The sequence below is a fragment of the Melanerpes formicivorus genome, unplaced genomic scaffold (assembly GCF_026170545.1).
Source record: "Melanerpes formicivorus ecotype bairdi unplaced genomic scaffold, bMelFor1.0.p_v2 SCAF_17, whole genome shotgun sequence".
NCBI lineage: Eukaryota > Metazoa > Chordata > Aves > Piciformes > Picidae > Melanerpes > Melanerpes formicivorus.
The window spans coordinates 13,318,180-13,337,985 of NW_027142369.1; the positions used below are offsets into that span (position 1 = coordinate 13,318,180).

General features: G+C 40.0%; 1 protein-coding gene across 3 annotated transcripts in view; it reads left to right on the forward strand.

Moving 5' to 3' along the window:
• EXOC5 (exocyst complex component 5) overlaps nt 1-19,564 on the forward strand; it is a 36,541-nt gene extending 16,977 nt beyond the window's left edge. The window contains exons 8-19 of one of the 3 annotated variants that reach the window (XM_068149013.1): nt 172-216; nt 310-450; nt 1,490-1,572; nt 2,198-2,407; nt 2,677-2,712; nt 3,579-3,726; nt 5,972-6,080; nt 6,792-6,912; nt 7,636-7,722; nt 14,911-15,019; nt 16,114-16,329; nt 17,331-19,564. In XM_068149013.1, coding sequence (XP_068005114.1) covers nt 172-216; nt 310-450; nt 1,490-1,572; nt 2,198-2,407; nt 2,677-2,712; nt 3,579-3,726; nt 5,972-6,080; nt 6,792-6,912; nt 7,636-7,722; nt 14,911-15,019; nt 16,114-16,329; nt 17,331-17,519 — 1,494 coding nt within the window. In that variant the 3' untranslated portion in view covers nt 17,520-19,564. The remainder of the gene's footprint in view (nt 1-171; nt 217-309; nt 451-1,489; nt 1,573-2,197; nt 2,408-2,676; nt 2,713-3,578; nt 3,727-5,971; nt 6,081-6,791; nt 6,913-7,635; nt 7,723-14,910; nt 15,020-16,113; nt 16,330-17,330) is intronic. The other 2 variants (XM_068149015.1, XM_068149014.1) reach the window with 2 other exon arrangements.
• Nucleotides 19,565-19,806: the final 242 nt, after the last annotated feature.

Here is a 19,806-nt window from a genome sequence, read left to right on the forward strand (position 1 = left end):
TGTTTTCTGATTTGTTTTTTTCATGTATTTTCTTTTTTGTTTGGTTTGTTGTTGTATTTTGGGGGATTTTTTCAACATTTTTTTCACAGGGGTTGTATATCCTTGACTTCAGTCTATACTAAAACCATGGAGAACCTGCTTTAACACTGAGTTGTTTTGCTCCTTCCATAGGGCTATTCCCATTGTGTTGATGTGTACATCAAACAGTGTCAAGAGGTAACGCATTTTAGTTTACATGTATCTCTTCGGGTGTTGATTTATTATTTATTTAGTGGTATAGGTTCTTGTAAATATATTATGAAATCCTAGGGTGCATTCCTGAGGAATGACGTCTTTGAAGATGCAGCCATTCTCTGCCAGCGGGTGAACAAACAAGTTGGAGAAGTCTTCAGCAATCCAGAGACTGTGCTAGCCAAACTAATTCAAAATATCTTTGAAGTTAAACTTCAGGTATTTAAAATTTTACTGAAGTTTGTTGGGGAAAACTTAAACCAAAATACTGTGTCTAGTAATGATAATTAATGAGAATTTGCAGTATTTGTAATATTACATGGGGATGTAGAATCACAACTGATTGCTTTGTAGTGATTCAGATAAACCCACATGAAAGCAGCTTGTGCAACTGACAATACTCAAATTCAATATGTACAATTATAAGGAATCAGTGTCTTCATTGGCTTATTCACATGAGGTCATATGCAAATTTGATTTCTTCTGTGTGCCCCCTACCAAGAATATCTCAGAAAAGTTTCATATTTAATAAGTATCTTTTAATCTGTTCATTCTTGGAATTGGGTTTCATGTGCGAGATTAGCATTAAGTAAAAACAACTTGTGGTGAATCCTGTCTTGCATTTACTGCAGTTTGGTGTAGTGGAGGATAGTAAGTTTTCCATCCTGTGAACACACTCACTTAAGTGTGTCAGAGTCAATAATGTGACTATTTGTTGCAAAAAGCAGTTTCCCTGTAGATGTGATTCTTTTTACAGTATAGAGACTGAGTTTGTGTTTCAACCCCAAATTTGTCAGTTTTAACTTGGTATTTTATGTTAAATAATAATTTTGTACAAATAATAAGAAGGCTCTAAGCTTGCATCTGCTTTTTTATGTATTATGATAAGGAAATATGTAAGCATCTCCCTTGCTTACTGTCAACTGCAGAAATGCCCCTAGGCCTCTGGTACTTCTGATTCTGAAAGACAGAGGATTTTGTGTTGGCTGGACAAGCATATTTTCAAAGCAATCTGTCTTTTGTCTTTGCATCACACACTGGTGCTTTGTATTATGAAATAATTTTCTTCTAAAAGATGCATTTCAGTCTGTCTTTAGATAATGCAGGATCTGTAAATAGGAGATTTAAAACCAAAGAATGTCTGAATTAACTACAAAAGGTATATCTTACTTAAGTTAACTCTACTTAATCTAGCAAGTTGTGAGCAGGACCTGTGATTGCTAGTTTATCTTCTAACAGATGTACCCAAATTTTGCAGAGTTATGTGAAGGACCAGCTTGAAGACTATAGGAAATCAGATGCAGAACAGTATCTTAAGAATCTTTATGATCTATATACAAGGTATTTATATATTGATGATGGAATTATTGCTGTAGATATTTTCATGTAGCATATTGATTTATTATCATGATGTAGAGTCACAGAATTCTTTGGGTTAGAAAGGACCTTTAAAGTTCACTTCATCCAATCCCCCTGCAGTCAGCAGGAACATCTTTGACTAAATCATGTTGCTCAGAGCTTCATACAACCTGACCTTGAGTGTTTCCTCTCTGGACCACCTGTGCCAATGTTTCACCACTCCCACTGTAAACAATGTCTTCCTTGTATCTAGACTAAAATAGGGGATGTTTTATGCCGCTAACATTTTACACTGATTGCTTTGCTAAAGAAAACTTACAGTTGCCATTGTTATTTTTAATGGGAAGTATTTAGTGTTGTGACTCTGAGAGAGTAACTTTAAAACTGTGCAAAAGCCAGTCCTCAGCTTTCACTGGTAACTTACTTGATGCCAGATGTACGGTATGTAATTAAACATGAATTATGTGAAATTCTTTACTTAAATGTAAAGCTGCCGGAAGCCTTAATAGCAATCAGGATTCTGTTGTGCTTTGTACTTTACAAACATGTAATTCATACAAATTCAACCTTTTCCTCTTCTCCCCTTCTTTGTTTCTTTTGCATAAAGAACTACTAATCTGTCAAGCAAATTGATGGAATTTAACTTGGGTACTGATAAGCAGACTTTCTTGTCTAAGCTTATCAAATCCATTTTCATTCCCTACTTGGAGAATTACATAGAGGTGGAAATTGGTTATTTGAAAAGTAGGAGTGCTATGATTCTGCAACGCTATTATGATTCCAAAAACCACCAGAAGAGGTCCATTGGCACTGGAGGGTAAGTTTCTTCTGTCAAGTTTTCTACTTATGAAATGGAAGGGAGGAAATAAGGGGAGAAACATAGCATTTACCATGTCAGATGTACAGTGATGAAATGCAAACGAACTTCTAAAATGACCTACAGCTTTTTTTTTGGTAATTTGCTGTCACTTAATGTTAACTTCTGCTAAAAAGTGTATTGCTCTTGGTACATGTGAAAGGTGATGCATGGTATTTGTATGCTCATGGGAAATGAAAAATACCAGTTAAACCTATGTTTCAACTTAGGATCCAGATCCACAAAAGGACTGAAGCAAAATTAAGGTACCTAAAGCATGTATGTGTGTGTATCTAAAAGCATACATTTTTTTTCACCTGCCCAGGTCTTGTGGTCCCCTCCCAAGACCTAGGAAGGGGAAAAGACCATAGCAATGTCAGTGAGAAAGCTCTTAATGAGCCCAGAAGATGCAGTGGACTTAGAGAAAGGTAAAACAAGACTTCATTATACTCAGAGTAGAGAAACTAATCAAGAAGTAGTGAGAAGTGGGAAAGGGAGAAATAAAACTTGTGTGAAGCAAAGGTGATAAGACTACTTCACCTTCCAAAGAGCTGGGTTCAGTGTGTCAGGAAAGAGAAGTGATTTGGAGAGAAGAGAAGCAGCAAAGTAATTAAATGAACTAAAAAACAAAGATGAAAATTTAATTTTCTTGGAGAAAATTAAATTGGTTGTAGTGTATGGGTTGTTTTATGCATGAAAATGTGTTGGAGCATGCTTGACTAAATCAGGACTGCTGAGATAGTGAATGAGGATGAGAGGATCAATGGGTGTGGATGGGATAGAAAGCTCTCAATAGTGTTTTGAATGTGCAGTGGAACAGAATGTATGGAGGCTATACTTGGTCTGCAGAGCGTAAATGCCTTAAGAGTCAATTTAAATGACTCTTACTCCACAACGGGGAATAGCTGGTCCCATGGTGTGAACATGCCGTGGCAGAACACAATTGACTGTGGGATCAGATGTGGTAGCTCTGCATTTGCTGGCAATTATTAAGCTTGTGAGAATGTTGTGATGCTTGTGATTCCTAAAAACTGTGTTTTGGGTTCTGTTTTTTAACAACTAAATCATTGTTGAATTAGAGCTTCAGAGCTTCCATCCATTGAAGTCTCCATATGGTATATCCTTGTTCTAGTATTCAGGACCTCAAAGAGAGAATAAGGCAACGTACAAATTTGCCATTGGGGCCAAGCATTGACACACATGGAGAAACTTTTCTGTCACAAGAAGTGGTGGTTAACCTTTTGCAAGAAACTAAGCAAGCTTTTGAAAGATGTCACAGGGTAAGTTTACTTCCTGTGATCTGAACTAGTGATAGAAATTTGAGATTTGGTTTTGAAGTGCAATAGGAACAAATGAAGTACATTAATTATTTCTTGTATTTTTGTTTGAATCAGGGTCATGGTGGAGGCTAAGGGGTTTTTGCTTCTAAAATGTGGGAGTGGTTGCATTGTGTAAGTTTTAATGCTGTCTGGTTTTGGAAGGAGTAAGGAGGGTTGAACCTATTGTCTGCATTGCTTTTCTTACTAAATTAGACTGAAGACTTGAAAAGCCTTTAGTGTAACCTTTTTTTCCTGCTTTAAAAATGCAGAGAGTAGTTCAACAGTTGTTTTCCTGTGGCACTTGGTGCACTTGCCACAGTCACGAGGTCTGTGGTGACAGGTTGTACTTGATGATCTTTGAGGTCTCTTCCAATTTTGGTGATTCTGTGATTCTTCCAACATTTGACAACTTAACCAAAAATTGCAGAGAGGAATAACCTTTAATATGGTTTACTTTGGTAACCCTCTAATGATCTTTCAGTGCTGTAGTCTAACACAATAAAAAGTGTTTTCCTTCTCATTAAATTGCTGATTTTATTGCCTGTCAATTACTATTTGTCTGTTGCTTTAGTATAAATGAAAACTGTTGAAATTTACTTGCAAAACTTAAATGCTAGGGATTGTTTTTTTTACAGGCAAACTACAATGACTTCTAACAAATTTTACTGCCTCTAACATTCTAAATTAGCTTAGTGCAGAAAAACATTTACATTTTAGATATTTAGAAGTTTTAATGTTTTCTCTACTTGGAGGGGTGAAAGTTATAACAAAATATTGATAGGGCACTATTACCTGTACACACTGGGATGACCACCGTTGGAGTGGTGACAGTCAGTGACTGCAAGATAAGCAGGTAGATCATTACTCTAACTCAGTATGGTAGTTACTAGAAGCAATTGTTAAACTCATGATGGAAATTAACTTTTCCCAATTATGTAAAACTTCTTTTTGCTCTTTCCTGTGATGATCAGAATTTGTCACAGTAGGTCTGAAGAGAATTATGTACGTTGGGATGGGAACCAATGCTAAATGAATCTTGGCTTATATAGAGAGTTGTAGAATTACAGCTGTTTAACTGCTCTGTTATCATACAGGCTGCTCAGGTTTTGATTGGGGTCAAGGCAACTCACTAAGCAAAAAAGAAGTTACATGTATCCCTGGCTAATTCATTATAGGAGATGACAGATGCGCTGTCTGTCCCAACTGTGACTGCTTCAGGGAAAATAAATTGGTTGTTCTGAATGTAACTGCTTTGTGCAGTATTTTGGAGTTTGGAAATCTCTGTAACAGTGTTTTATTGTTGGGGGTTTTGTTGTGTATTTTTTAGGGTTTTTTTGGGAATATGGCAGAAATCTTCTGGTCTTTTGTTACATAAATTAACTTGAATTGCAGTAGTATTCTTTCTTACTCCTAGCCTCATGGAGTCTCCACATAATTCCTTAAAAACCAAAACTGTGTTTCTTATGTACAAAAGCCCTGTCACATTCTTCTTTAGAAAAGGGATTTACTAACAGGTTGCTGTCCAAAATCCCACATTGCTTGCAGCTCATGAAGGTACAGATGCTCTGTGTGTATGTGGGCATTACTTCACTTAATAAAAATTTTCATGCTCTGTTGACTCCTGCTGAACTGTGGTAAGTGGAGCTGAGGTTCAGTCTGTAGTTGTGGTTTGGGTTTTTTTTCCTGTAGTACTGTGGCAGTCGTAGAAGAACAGCTGCACTGGGTGAGACTGAAGGTCAATCTAACCCAGTGTCCTGCCTCTGGCTATGGCCAGGGGCAGAAGCTTAGCAAAAGAGGGGAAAAAAGGCAGGGTATGAAGACAATTGTCTCTTCTGTGTGGGGTTTTTTCCCAGCATCCAGTGATACGCAGTTTAGGTAGTTCCTGACATTACATTCGGACAATTCTGGTTTAAGGACTACTAATTTGCATCTACCTTTATTATTACTATTAGAAACTGTTTATACTTTTGCTTTTTGTAGCATCCTGTGTCATGCCAGCTTCAGTTTACTTGTTACTGTCAAATACTGATACTAAAGGCTGTTCCTGAATAGTTCTCTGTATAGCTACTTTTCATTTAGAATAAAATTCCAATTACTCTGGAATATTTGTTACATTTTAAGCTTATCCCCTACGCAATATGGGATAAACTTTCAAATGTATGTAGAACTGACCTTTAGGATAAATTATTTTTCTTTTTCTTCAAAGCTCTCTGATCCATCTGACTTACCCAAGAATGCTTTCAGAATTTTCTCTATGCTTGTAGAGTTCTTATGTACTGAACACATCGATTATGCATTAGAAACAGGCCTTGCTGGTGAGTATTAATATTTTCTGAGCATTTCATCTCGTTGGCCTTTTTGTGCAGATGATCTTTGCAGATCCTTGCTGTGCCTTATTGATTGACCTTGCTCAGAATGCACCGGTTAGATGAAATTTGTTTTGTGTGTTTGGGAGTCGGCACTGAACGTCTTCTAAAGTGTAACTTCCATTTGGAGATGTGATGTGCGGATGGAAACGAGCTACCGTCTTCAGAAACAGTTGTATCACAGAAACTGGGACATCAGCACTCCCTACTTATTTTAATTGTTCTCTGTGATACAGCAGGAGAATCTTTTTATATTAAAGCTTAATGCCTTCCATTTAGTGAGAATTCCATGTTTGTTTGCATACCTGTGCCATTTGAAGAGCGATGGTAAAAAAGGAAACTGCTTCTGTTAACTCAATCTTGACAGTGTGAACCTGTCTTTTCTACTTGAAAGCATCAAATTCTCCTAATGAAGAAATGTTTAAATTGGCTGTTCCATTTTGGTTTTAGAAATTTGAAAAGCAAGATATTTCTGTGCTTGTGGTTATTACCTGTTGTAGCTGTGAGAAGTGTTCTATATATGGCACCATGCTAAATTTTTGAAACTCTAAGCCGGTGGTTTAAGCATTCATGGAAAAATTTTGCATGTTTAAAAAACCATCACACTAATTATAAGAGCAGCATATCATTACAATCCTAATGAAACTTCTTTTGCTGTAGGCATTCCCTCTTCTGATTCAAAGAATGCAAATCTCTATTTCTTGGATGTTGTCCACCAGGCCAATACTATTTTCCATTTATTTGACAAGCAGTTCAATGATCATCTGATGCCATTAATCAGGTACCTTTTGTTCTGATTGACATTTTCTTTGCAAATGGTCATTTTTGGAGATGAAAGCAGTTTTTTCCATTCATCATCTCTATTAGGAGGAGTTTATTCTTGGGGTGGTTCAGCTTAATGTGGGAAGATAAAATACTGTAACGGGAGGGGGAGGAAGGAAAGTTAACTCATTTCCTTGGAGAACTAATGGGAGAAAGGGAGCTCCAAGAGCATTGATAGGAAGGAGAGAGAAGCTGCTCCTTAGAGACATCATTGCTGCATTACAGGCCAGTACTAGAGGGGGTATGTGGCTGCCCTTTAGGATGAGCTGGTGATGTCAGGGCTGCTGAGACTCCTGAAGGTACAGAGCGAGCAACTGGCCATGCCTTGGAAGCCACACGTGAGTGACAGGAAAGATGCATGGTGTTTGGATCCATGAATCAGATGCACTTGAGGTAGAGCACGCTCAAAATCTGGATTTCCTTGCTCATCTGCCAGGGGCTGGCAGCAGTGGTGAGGCTCAGTGGGTGCAACACTGCCTGAAGTGTGTGACAGTGCTGCCCATCAGCGCACAGCAGATCCTGCTCAGGGTCAGGTGGCTGTTCAGGGGTTGATTTATTGTTTTGAAGCCAGCTAGACTTTTCTGATGGGAAAATGTCACAAAATCCTGTTATAATGAGCAGAGCCAGTGGACAATTTTAACTGACCACTGTGTCATACACCCAACACTCTGTGCTGTTGCAGTTCTTCTCCTAAATTATCTGAATGCCTTCAGAAGAAAAAGGATATCATAGAACAAATGGAAGTGAAGCTGGATATGGGCATTGATAGGCAAGTAAAGATTTATACTTTCTGTTAGTAATTCTTGTAAAACCATGCTGTGATGTACCTTACTTTTCCCTCTAAGGATGAATTACTTCTGAACAAAGGTATTTTTCTTTTTATTTCCTTTTTAAATCCATAAGTATGCATTATTGTGTATAGGAAATCTAGATTGTGTTTGCTTATAAGGTCATATCTACCATGGCAGATTTCTGACCCATAAATATTTGTGGAAGGATGCTAAAGGATTTTGATTCTATTGAAAAAGTGCAGTAATTCAGCTTGTTGTTTCAAACTACTTTTTTTCCTCTTTAATGGAGAGAGGAATGATGATTGAAATAGGTTAAATACTTGCAGGATTTCCACTAGGAGTAAATTTGACAAAAATAGGTTAGATGATTTGCTTGAATCTGTACAGTGCTATGGATTAGACCTAGTCATAGAAGTCCGTAGACCTGTGTCAAGGTCCGGAGACATTAGATGTCTCGGTCCGGAGACACAGTTCTTTTAAATATTCCCGTGTTGTGAAATTAAAGGCACAAACGAGGCCAAAGTATCAACAGCTAGGCTATTTATTAGATAAAGTGGACATAAGAAGGGAGAGGGAGAAAATGGAGAGAGAGAGAGAGAGAGAGAGAGAGAGAGAGAGAGAGGAGGGAAGGAATTAGAAGGAGAAAGTCAGAAAGAGATTATATTACCAACGGTCAGGGTGGTGAGAGTCCAAGATGCGTTGCGTTGCCCCGTGATGTTATGGTGCCGTCTTCTCTCTTCTTCCTTGACAGTGTCACTCAGGTCTTTTATACAGTTTTTTTAGTCCTCAGGCAGGTGTTGGAATGTCAGGTATTCCAGAGGCAAGGAAATAATCCAGGTATCTGTTCCCCCGGAAATCTTTCTGTGTATCGCTGTGTATGTGGGCAAGATTTTTGGATGGAGGCGAGGGGGGCCTCCGTCCCCCCCCCCTCCATTCAGACAAGTCTTCCCACATTCCTTTACACAGGTGGTGGAAACCATCGTATCACCCTGCCCAAGGTACTTGATGGGCGGGAACCGCCCTGTCCAAAAAGCGTGATGGCTGGGTCGTTAGGTCCATTGTTGTCACCCTGCCCAAGGTACTTGATGGGCGGGAACCACCCTGTCCAAAAAGCGTGATGGCTGGGTCGTTAGGTCCATTGTTGTAGTCCGACGTTATCATGATGCAATCACAAGCTGATTTGCATCCAGGATTGGTGGACAGGATTATTTCCACCTTCTTTCCAGTGGCTCTGCTATCACTTTTATCTTTGTTGACTCACATAGAGAGAGACAAACTTATTAGTCTCTCACACCACCCCGTCAATCAAAGATAAAAGGAAGAAAGAAAGAAAAGAAAGGAAAGAAGTGGAAAAGGAAGGAAAGAAGTTTTAAACAATTTTTGCAATAGACATAAGTTTTGATTGGCTAACAGCACAAATCTGTTGCACACCATATTGGACACTACATGTTGAATCACTGTATACAACAGGGATTTATACAAGATTGACAATGCTAAGAAAATATAACAAAATTAAACCAGGTAATTACACAAGGTGAAAGCATCCTTGTTCCTCCTGGAATCCAGGAGAACAAACAAACCCATACCCCCCCCCACCCCGTCAGTCCTTCAGTTTGGAATTGAAGTGAGAGCTTCAGTCCAGATCTGAATGTCTGCGGGGTTATGGAAAGTACAGTCCTTGAAGAGATGTCTTCTGTGATGCAAAACTTGAGAAGTCTTCCATATTGTAGCAAGACAAGTCCTTCTGACAATACATCAGGTAGTCTTCAGCATTAGAACTTAAATTTAGCATTAGAACTTAAATAAGAAACACAAATAAGAAACACAACCTTGAAACATACAAAACTGGTATTTCCAGGTTACCATTCAGAGCCACCCTCTCAGGTGATAATTACTTTGAATGGGCCTGTAAGTATCGTTGATTGTTTCAGGTTCTCTCAAGGCCAAGCTAAACACAAACAAAAGCCTTTTTCCAAACCAAGTACAATTTTTTGGTGATCTCCTGACTCATGCTTCACCCCCCAATTCACCGCTGGGAAGTGAAGCCCTTAGTTGCCCTGGGGGCCATATCCCTCCCCTCATGAAATGGTCCCGCCAAGAGGGGAGCAGTGACCTCAGCCCTCTTTTTAGGCTCGGGCCAACATTGCACAATGATTCGTAATTGTCTCGTGGCTACCCCATCAACCACTTCTTTTGGAATACCTTTCTCCCGACCCACCCCCCACCAATATTGCCGGGTATTCAAGTGTTCCCTGCCCCCAGCCAGGTGCCTACTAGGAATACGGCGCATCTGGCCCTGGGGGCTTGGTGGGTGAGTCATTTTCACATGTCTCAAGCCTCTAGTTTGAGGTTTTTTCATTTCCTCAGGTACACTATACTGCCTAGCATAATCTAATAATTCCCTCCCCACATCTTGCCATGTCCTGGAAGAAAGTGGGGTATTAGCTATTTCTTTTTGAAGCTGGATACCTCTTATTTTAAGCAAGTCAGAGAGGCCCCTGATCAAAGGAGTCATTCTGTTTGCATCCACCAGGATAGAAAGAGGGGATTCAAAATGATGTTTTAGTTCCCTTTCATATATCATCTGCAGGCATGCAGCTTTTTGCACATTCTCCATTATCTGATTCATCCCTCCCCGCAGAATTAGGGGTTCACCCCTCTCCTTTGGATCAAACCCCCCTGCCCAATAGGCAGCTCTTTGCGTAAGACTCCAGGGTCCACTTCTGTTTTTTGTAGTTAGAAAAACATTATCACCCCAATAGCCCATGGCTTCAGCTTCTGTTAACAGAATCTGATCACCTCCAGTTTTTGAAACTCGCCAGACATATTCCACCTCAGATTCCTCAGCAGAGCGTGCAAATTCTGCACGAATTTTGGCCAATTCAGTGTAGGAGAAAGGCGTTTCTTTGGTTGTGATAGTGGGGGTAACCTCCCCATCCTCATATAAAACTTCAGTTTTAATGAGAGGTCTGATATGCGCAGCAGCTTCCTTAGCCACTGTCAGTTCTGCCCGAGGGCACATAGGGGCAGACTCCAAGTAATTCACACCCTCTTTTGAGTCCAAATACGAATTTTGCCTCCTCTCCTTTTCCAATTGAATTTTAAGATCTGCCACTACGTCTTTCAAAGTGGCAACATGGCTTTGTAGTGACGAAACTAAGTCCTGCAAAGAGGAAATAGTTATATTCTCCTGTTCATGCCATTCATCTTTCTCCTTCACTGAGGCGGCTAAACAGGCACCTAAAACCGCACAAATAAAACCTTTGCCTTTCCCGGCTTTTGCTCGTGCATCTTTCTGCAGGGCCACAATTCTATCAGCCACACTCTGGAAATTATGCCAATTTTCACGGGCCCAGTCAAGTACCTGTACAGATGGGCGGGCACCGTGAACTTCTAAAAGGTTAAAAAGCTTCTCACTCCCGGCCATCTCTTTTGTTTCAGAAAGCATTTCTTAATAGGGCACTAAGTTTCGCGGGGAAGTCAGATCAAAACACTGTTTGTACCAGCAAAATCTTCCCTGGAAAAACGTACACTTTTAAAAGGCTTACTCCAAAATAATCTTCTCCAGGAAAAAATGCACAATAGATTTCCCAGGAGAGGTCACACACAAGAAAAAACAACAACAACTTGGGCTTCTCAAGGAAGTCACACTATTTCCCTGAGTGAACCCACACTTGCAAAAGCTTCTTAGCTTTTGTACCTCAAATTTTTTTTTGTTACACTAGGATAACAACCTTGTGATTCTTAGGGAAGAGTTACTCTGTTTCCCTGAGCGAACACACACCGGCAGAAGTTTCTCAACTTTTGCTTCAATACTGGGCTTCTCGGGAAAGCCACACTTTACAAATATCACCAACACTGGGTTTCCTAAAAGAGGGTACTGAGAATTCTCGGGGAGGTCACACTATAAAGTCAACAGTTGTACCCCAGATAATCTTCCCCGGGAATGCACACACAAATTTAAAGCAGGGTACAGAGGATTCTCGAGGAGGTCACACTATAAAACCAACAGTTGTACCCCGGATAATCTTCCCCGAGAAAGCACACACATTTAAAGCTTTTGAGAACTCCCACACAGTCTCTCTGAAAATTTCGCTTCGTCCTTCTCCGGCCACTTCCCTCGCGGGCGAGTGGAAACGCGAATCTGGACTCCACTCTCGCTTCGTACTAAAAGTACGTCTCAGGCACACACACACATTTCGGGGTTCTCAGAAATGCAATAATTTTGCTGTGATACTTTTCACTGCACGGGAATCCTGCCGACTACGCCATTAAATGTCAAGGTCCGGAGACATTAGATGTCTCGGTCCGGAGACACAGTTCTTTTAAATATTCCCGTGTTGTGAAATTAAAGGCACAAACGAGGCCAAAGTATCAACAGCTAGGCTATTTATTAGATAAAGTGGACATAAGAAGGGAGAGGGAGAAAATGGAGAGAGAGAGAGAGAGAGAGAGAGAGAGAGAGAGAGAGGAGGGAAGGAATTAGAAGGAGAAAGTCAGAAAGAGATTATATTACCAACGGTCAGGGTGGTGAGAGTCCAAGATGCGTTGCGTTGCCCCGTGATGTTATGGTGCCGTCTTCTCTCTTCTTCCTTGACAGTGTCACTCAGGTCTTTTATACAGTTTTTTTAGTCCTCAGGCAGGTGTTGGAATGTCAGGTATTCCAGAGGCAAGGAAATAATCCAGGTATCTGTTCCCCCGGAAATCTTTCTGTGTATCGCTGTGTATGTGGGCAAGATTTTTGGATGGAGGCGAGGGGGGCCTCCGTCCCCCCCCCTCCATTCAGACAAGTCTTCCCACATTCCTTTACACAGGTGGTGGAAACCATCGTATCACCCTGCCCAAGGTACTTGATGGGCGGGAACCGCCCTGTCCAAAAAGCGTGATGGCTGGGTCGTTAGGTCCATTGTTGTCACCCTGCCCAAGGTACTTGATGGGCGGGAACCACCCTGTCCAAAAAGCGTGATGGCTGGGTCGTTAGGTCCATTGTTGTAGTCCGACGTTATCATGATGCAATCACAAGCTGATTTGCATCCAGGATTGGTGGACAGGATTATTTCCACCTTCTTTCCAGTGGCTCTGCTATCACTTTTATCTTTGTTGACTCACATAGAGAGAGACAAACTTATTAGTCTCTCACAACCTGCAATACCTTTCACTCTGACATTGAGTTGATTTGAGGTTTCAAGTGACTCATTTAATCTTTTTAAAAAAAAATTATTTCTCCAAGTAAAAATGTGGGGGTAGCTGTAAAAACTGTAAATTTTAATAATAGCTGTTTTGCAGAAGTGGAAATTATTAAATGTACTTTCTTGATATTAGGGTTGGAGCTGTTGTGTGATGCCCTACTTTGGCCTGAGAAGAATGTAGTGTTCACAGGCTTCGAAGTGGCATTAGTCAACCTAGAATACATTAGCTAACCTTTCTGTGCCTGTTTTCTCTCTGCAGTAACAGAAATAAGCTCTCCTGTGGGTGATGAGAAATACTCTGGCAGTTATTATTTAGGTTTTGCAAGGATCATGTCATACTGGAGGGGGATGATAACAGTATAGGCAAAACTGGTGTGTCCTGCTGGACATTTTCCATAGAGAAATAAGGAAGAGATACATGTTTTTTGTGGGTGCACAAAGAAAGGTGGAGATAGGGGATGTGAATGTGGCAGTCAAGAAAGATCCTCAGCTGCTCCTACTGCAAAGGACCTTAGAGTTTTAAACACAAAATTTGAAATACTTGAACCATTGAGACCATAAGCTTAGATCTAGACAGACACAGGTCAGTCATTAGCTTTGGAATAGTTTGTAACTGTTTGTGTAAAAATAATTAATCTCTTAAAAGTAAGGCTTCAGAAAACAAGTCCCTGTTGGAACTGGTTCAAGGGTTTGTGGATGGAGGCTTGAAAAAAAAATTGTGCTTTGGCATGTATAAAAGAGAGAGCTTGGATGGCATTCATAGCAACTGTCTACCTCTGTAAAAGTGATGTATCAGCTAAACAAAATCAGTACAACTGGATTTCTTTCAGTTTGTATGCTGTGTAAACAGCCTTCTGGGAGTATTTATTGAAGATGGAAATTGAGGAGAATGCAAGTTATCATTTCTGTAAATTTCTATTGATATGTGGATTGTTGAATGCAGTACGCCTGAAATTCCAAGTCTAAGCTCTGCATAGGAAAAAATGAGAGTTTATTCCTTCTTTGTGTGCGTATTCCTCATTCCACCTTGAATCCTTCAAGGCTTCTAAAGGCTTTGACTGTTTTCTTTGCGGAGGTTGTGGAGGGAGGAGTAGGGAGGAAGAAAAGGGGAGGGGAAGAAAAAGTAGAGAGAGAGGGAGGGAGACTCCTGACAAAGGTAGGCACAGAGAGAGGTGTGCAGCCTCTCTTTTCTCCTGTGCTGTTTGACCTTTGGTTGAACTTAAAATAACCAGGGCCATGACCCTTAGGTAGTGTTCTGAATGATAAATCCCCTCAGGGAGAAATATGACACTGTAAAACTCTATTAGATTTGAGAACAAGAGAAATCCCAATCTCTGGCAAAGGAAAAGGCTTTGGGTTTTGTTTGGTTCCCCCTCACCCTTTCATTTTCCAAGTGATATGCAATGTCATCTGATTCTGCTAAACTCTTTGGAACTCTTGCTCTGGCTTTCTGATTCCATCTGCACTGAAGAATGCTATCTAATTTCTCTGAAGAGCTAGATTGGAATGGATTACCTAACAATGAATGCGTTCCTTTTAAGAAGAGATGGCCAGCATGCTGTGTACTGGGCTCCAAGACACTAACTTGGAGAGAAGAGTTTTTAGGGTTGTTGGTTTTTTTTGTTGGTGTTTGGTTTTGTTTGTTTGTTTTTACTGATTCCCCTTTTTCTAACTGCTTACATAAAATCAAGCATATTTTCTCTGTAGAATTGCACTGCAGTTTCTGGAGAGTGCATTCACGTGTCTGTTCTGCTAAGTATTTCCTGTGACATGTCCTAGCATCACTTGCTTCCTACACTAAATGCAAACATGCATCAAATCTCTTGTAGATTACTCAAATGTTATGTAGTGGGATTTTTCCTTATTGCTTTATGCTGTTCATTTGTTTCGTAGAGTCATGTTAGTATGCATAAATACAAAAATCAAGGAAATTAAAGTGTTCCCTTCAAAACTCAATCTGTATTTGTAACTTTAAAGGACACTGAATTGCATGATTGGACAGATGAAGCACATCTTGGCTGCAGAGCAGAAGAAGACAGATTTTAAACCAGAAGATGAAAACAACGTTTTGATTCAGTATACTAATGTAAGTAAACAAAGTCCCAGCTCCTCATCAGTATAGCTTCAAGTATTCGTGAGTGCTATCAGATACAAGATGTTCCTTACTTGACACATGTTGGACAACATGTGCATTTGGTTAATTTACTTTGCTATTCCAGTTTGCACTCAGCACCTCCAAACTCTTATTTCCTCAAGTGGAAAAGGAACATTAGCTATGTGGTATCTAGTGTCAGACACAAATAAGTAGGTGCTGGACCAACTGTCACATTCTTTCCTCTCCCAAGAGGTCCAGATTTGTAACAAGACTTTTGCTGATAATTAATTTAAGCCTCCAGTTGCAGAAAATCAGTTATCAGGTGCTTTCTAGTCATTGGGTGCTTTTTTCCCACTAGAATGGCAGGAGTGTGACAAAGCATCATGGATATGGCATGAATGTTCTTTTCTCCAGAATGTTGTCTCTGGCTCTGGATGTGCCTGAATCCTAGTTTATGGGCTGCTGAGAAGCTATAGTGTGGGGTTACATTAGTGTCCTGTTAGGAAACAGTGCAGAGAGTAGAGAACAAGCTGCATTCAACGGGAAGGAGTGAGAGCACTGCCCAAATGCCTGCAGCCAAGTGGGAAGGAGAGAAGTGGAACAATAGGAAGTTGAGTCTGGTATTATGTGGGAAGGGTGAAGGCACCTGTGGCTGTTAGTTTAGGTTTGTAATCATAGCTGACAAGAGGTTCTTAATCACTTTCCCCTTACCCTCCACCCCTACGTTTGATCATTGTTTGAAAGCCCAAATTAAATAGTTGTATTATGAACTAACACACTTGATTATTCATAAATTGGTTGTAAGGGACCTTTAAAAGTCATCTAGTCCATTGTTTTGCATCCATCTAGTCCACACTGTCATGCATCCGTGTTTCTACTTGCATTTTTGTGTCTATGTGGCAAATAAAGCTTGGAAAATTATTAATTAAGAAAGTTACTAATTTCAGTTGTGGGTCATGGGATGTTTAAAGACTTAATGCCTGATATTCAGCTTATGATGTGGAAGCCACTTCAAAAATAACAAATTTCTAGAAAGTTGTGTTATTTTCCTTCCCCCCCCCTTTTTCCCCCCCCTCTTCATTTAGGCTTGTGTTAAAGTCTGTGGCTATGTTAGAAAGCAAGTGGAAAAGATTAGAAATTCTATGGATGGTAAAAACGTGGACACAGTTTTGATGGAGCTTGGAGTTCGTTTCCATCGACTTATCTATGAACACCTACAGCAATATTCCTACAGTTGCATGGGAGGCATGTTAGCTATTTGTGATGTGGCTGAATATAGGAAGTGTGCCAAAGACTTCAAGGTAAGCATCTACAGGTTGTTGATGTCAGAATTAGTAGCAGGACTCTGCTTTCAATCAGATGTTCTTTTTTTCCTAAAAATAGTTTGTTTCTGTTTGAACATCACCTTTTTGTATGCTGATGTTATATACATTCTGTTACTAAACTAGCAGTTCTTTTCTCATGCCCTAAAGAGCAGTTTTCTGAGAGCATTTTATTGATTGCTGCCTATGTGTGTCTGTTGAGGAAGGATTGTTTGCACCATTAGTATTAGTATTTGTTCCCCTTTACTCTGCTCTTGTGAGACCCCACCTTGAATACTGTGTCCAGTTCTGGTGTTCTGATCACAAGAAGGACATAGAACTGTTGGAGCAAGTCCAGAGAAGGACCACAAAGATGATCTAAGGGCTGGAGCACCTCTGCTATGGGATTAGGCTGAGAGAGCTGGGGCTGTTCAGCCTGGAGAAGAGAAAACTCTGACAGCACCTTATAGCTGCCTTCCAGTACCTCAAAGGAACCTGCAGAAAGCCTGGAGAGGGACTTTTCATGAAGGTATCTAGCAATAGGACAATGGTTTGAAGCTGAGGGCAGAGTAGGTTTGGACTGGATCTTAAGAAGAAGCTCTTCAGTATGAGGAATGGGTTGCACCAGGAGGTCATGGTTGTCCTCTTCCTGGAGATGTTCAAGGCTGGGTTGGATTAGGCCTTGAGCAATCAAGTCTAGTATAGAGACATCTGTGCCCGTGGCAGGGAGGTTGGAGTAGAAGATCTCTAAGGTCATTTTTGACGTAAGCCATTCTATGATTGTGTTCTACGTACAGCTTTCTGTGTGTGCATATTTCCCTACGGTTGTATATCTGCCTACATCTAGATATATTTACACACACAAGGAGAGGATGATGGATGTGAATCCTCTGTCAGGAGAGGAGGTGTTTTGAAGACCTAGATGGATGTTGTGTTATAAGACTTAAAGCAACTCTGATTTGTGACATCTGCATTTTTTCTTTCTTTTCTCTTAACCACAGATTGCGCTGGTGTTACAACTCTTTGATACCTTGCATGCACTTTGCAATCTTCTGGTTGTAGCCCCGGATAATTTAAAGCAAGTTTGCTCAGGAGAACAGCTTGCTAATCTGGACAAGAACATCCTTCACTCCTTTGTTCAGCTGCGTGTTGATTATAGGTCTGCTCGTCTCGCTCGTCACTTCAGCTGAGAGCAGGGAAAGAAGTGCTGTACCTTCGGGCAGGCCTCAGTTGTTAGAAAGCACAGAGAATGATTTCTTACCAAACCATGGTTGTAACTTTTGTGGAGTAATGACTGTTCATAATAAAGCAGCAGCAGCCATAATTAAACATGATTATATGGAAGGTGAGCAGGTAAAACTCGGAATGATATTTCATGTAAGCTAAAGCTCTCCCAGTGAAGAGAATCTACTTCCTACTGATTTTTTTTTTTTCTGTTGGAAACATGTTGGTGTAGGAAAGCAAGCAGTGCATTGAAAGTATTTTAGTCTCCAATATTGAATTATCAGATACCATTTGTTAGACTTGAACTACAGAGCATAGCGTAGGTAATGGATTACATAGAATAGACCAGTGTAAAAACATTCTTCATCAATTTTAATGACTTAGACTTCAGCACAGCTAATCATAATCAAATTATCTTTGATTGGTGTTTCTAAGTCATTTCTTTCATTTAAAGCCTTATCCTGCTCAATGTAATTTCTTGCTCTAATTAATTAGCTTGAAATTTCTTCAAGATGTAGAAGTAAAAGCAACCCCATCCCAGAAAGATGTAATTTATTCATTGTGTAGCATTCTAAACAGAACTAAATTAGTGAAAAGTTTTGGGGGGCTTTTTTGGTTCTTTGATTTTTGGGAGGGCTTTTGTACCTAAGGGTCAGGGGCCCACCAGAACATATTGGCATTGTATGATCTGACATTCTGGTTGGTTTGATGCTGGCACACTGAATTTTGTACATGCTCCTAAGGTAAATCCATTCTTATTCCAAGGTGAAGGTGCCCGTTGTTGGGTTAATACAACAGAATTTTCTCCTGTCTCTTGTTTTGTATGTAAATAAATTCAAATTATGATGAAGGAAAAGGGTAAAATGTAGCCCAGTGTTTCATATGTGGGAAGAATGGACAGCAAATCTAGACAAAACCTGGAGCTGAAAACTCCTGTTGAAGGTGATTGAGCCTCAGTGCCTGGGCAGTATAAAATGTTGAAGTGTGCACAAGCTTCTCTTCCACTGATTTTAATACTGGAGACAGGCTATTTCTGTGTCCATTATGCCCCAGCATTTATTCAGGGTATTTCTGAGATGGACCCAGAGTGTGCATATAGTGAGTTGAAGCAACAGTGATGTTGTAGCTTTTCCACAAGCAGTTGAAAATCATTGTAAATAGACCTTTATTCACAGTGAGCTCTTGTGGAAAACAGGTTGGAACTGCTGTGGTTTGCATCTTCAATCTGGTTTACATAATCCCTAAACAAATCATCTGTAACTCTGTTTCTACTGTGGGCTCAGCCTATGCTACAGAAACTTTTCTCTCCCATTTCAGAGCAGCATTTCTACACATTTACTTTATGGGTGGGTCAAAACCAATTATTTTCCTCTTTCGTTATTGAATTCCCAGGTGTAGTCAATATTGACAGACTTATGTGCCACTTCTGTTGGTTGAGGTTCTTCTGCTTCATTTGGTATATAGCAGAGCACTATGACAATAAACAGAAGAAGGGATGCCAGAGTGTGTCAAAGTTTTTGGGGAGATGGGCTGCTTTGTTGAGCTGTGTAGCTCTATTTCTTGGCCATGGCAAAGCCACAGTTTTGGACACTGGAGGAGTCACTTGCTTGTACTGCTGCCATTATTCTTCAAAAGCTCTGATGTGAATTCAGATGATACCTCTCTGTTACCTCTGTAACTGAAAGCCAACAATTTTAAGGCTGTGGTTTTATTAACCAATACAAAAATCTTTCTACAAAAAAAAGTGTCAATTTGTAAACACTTCAGGACAGTGAACATCATCTTAAGATTGCAGATCACAGAAGTGCTTCAGAACTCGTGTGTGATTGTTTGAATTCTTTTAAGGTTGTATGAAATGTAGCTACCATATTTCTGGCTTTATTAGCTGTGTTTTCCATGCATATGCTCAGTGCAATATTTTTCATTATGCCTGTTAACAGGAGGCAGCAAAAAGTAGGTGAGTACTTAAAAATGTAAACTCTTCCTCAATAAAAAGTATTCCCTCCAAACACCTTATTAATTTCATTTCCATGTTCTTCAACTATCTTTATACTCAATTGTATAAGCCCTTCTATTAAAAAGTAAAAAGAAAAAAAAAAGAATAAAGTAATTTTACTGACCAAATGTATCACTGGTGTGAGCATTCCCTTTCCCCTTCCTTTAAAAACCCCTAAGCACATGCTAATTGAGTTGTATTCCTAGAGAAGATGACACTGTCAGTAATTACAGAATCACAGTGTCTTAGGGCTTGGA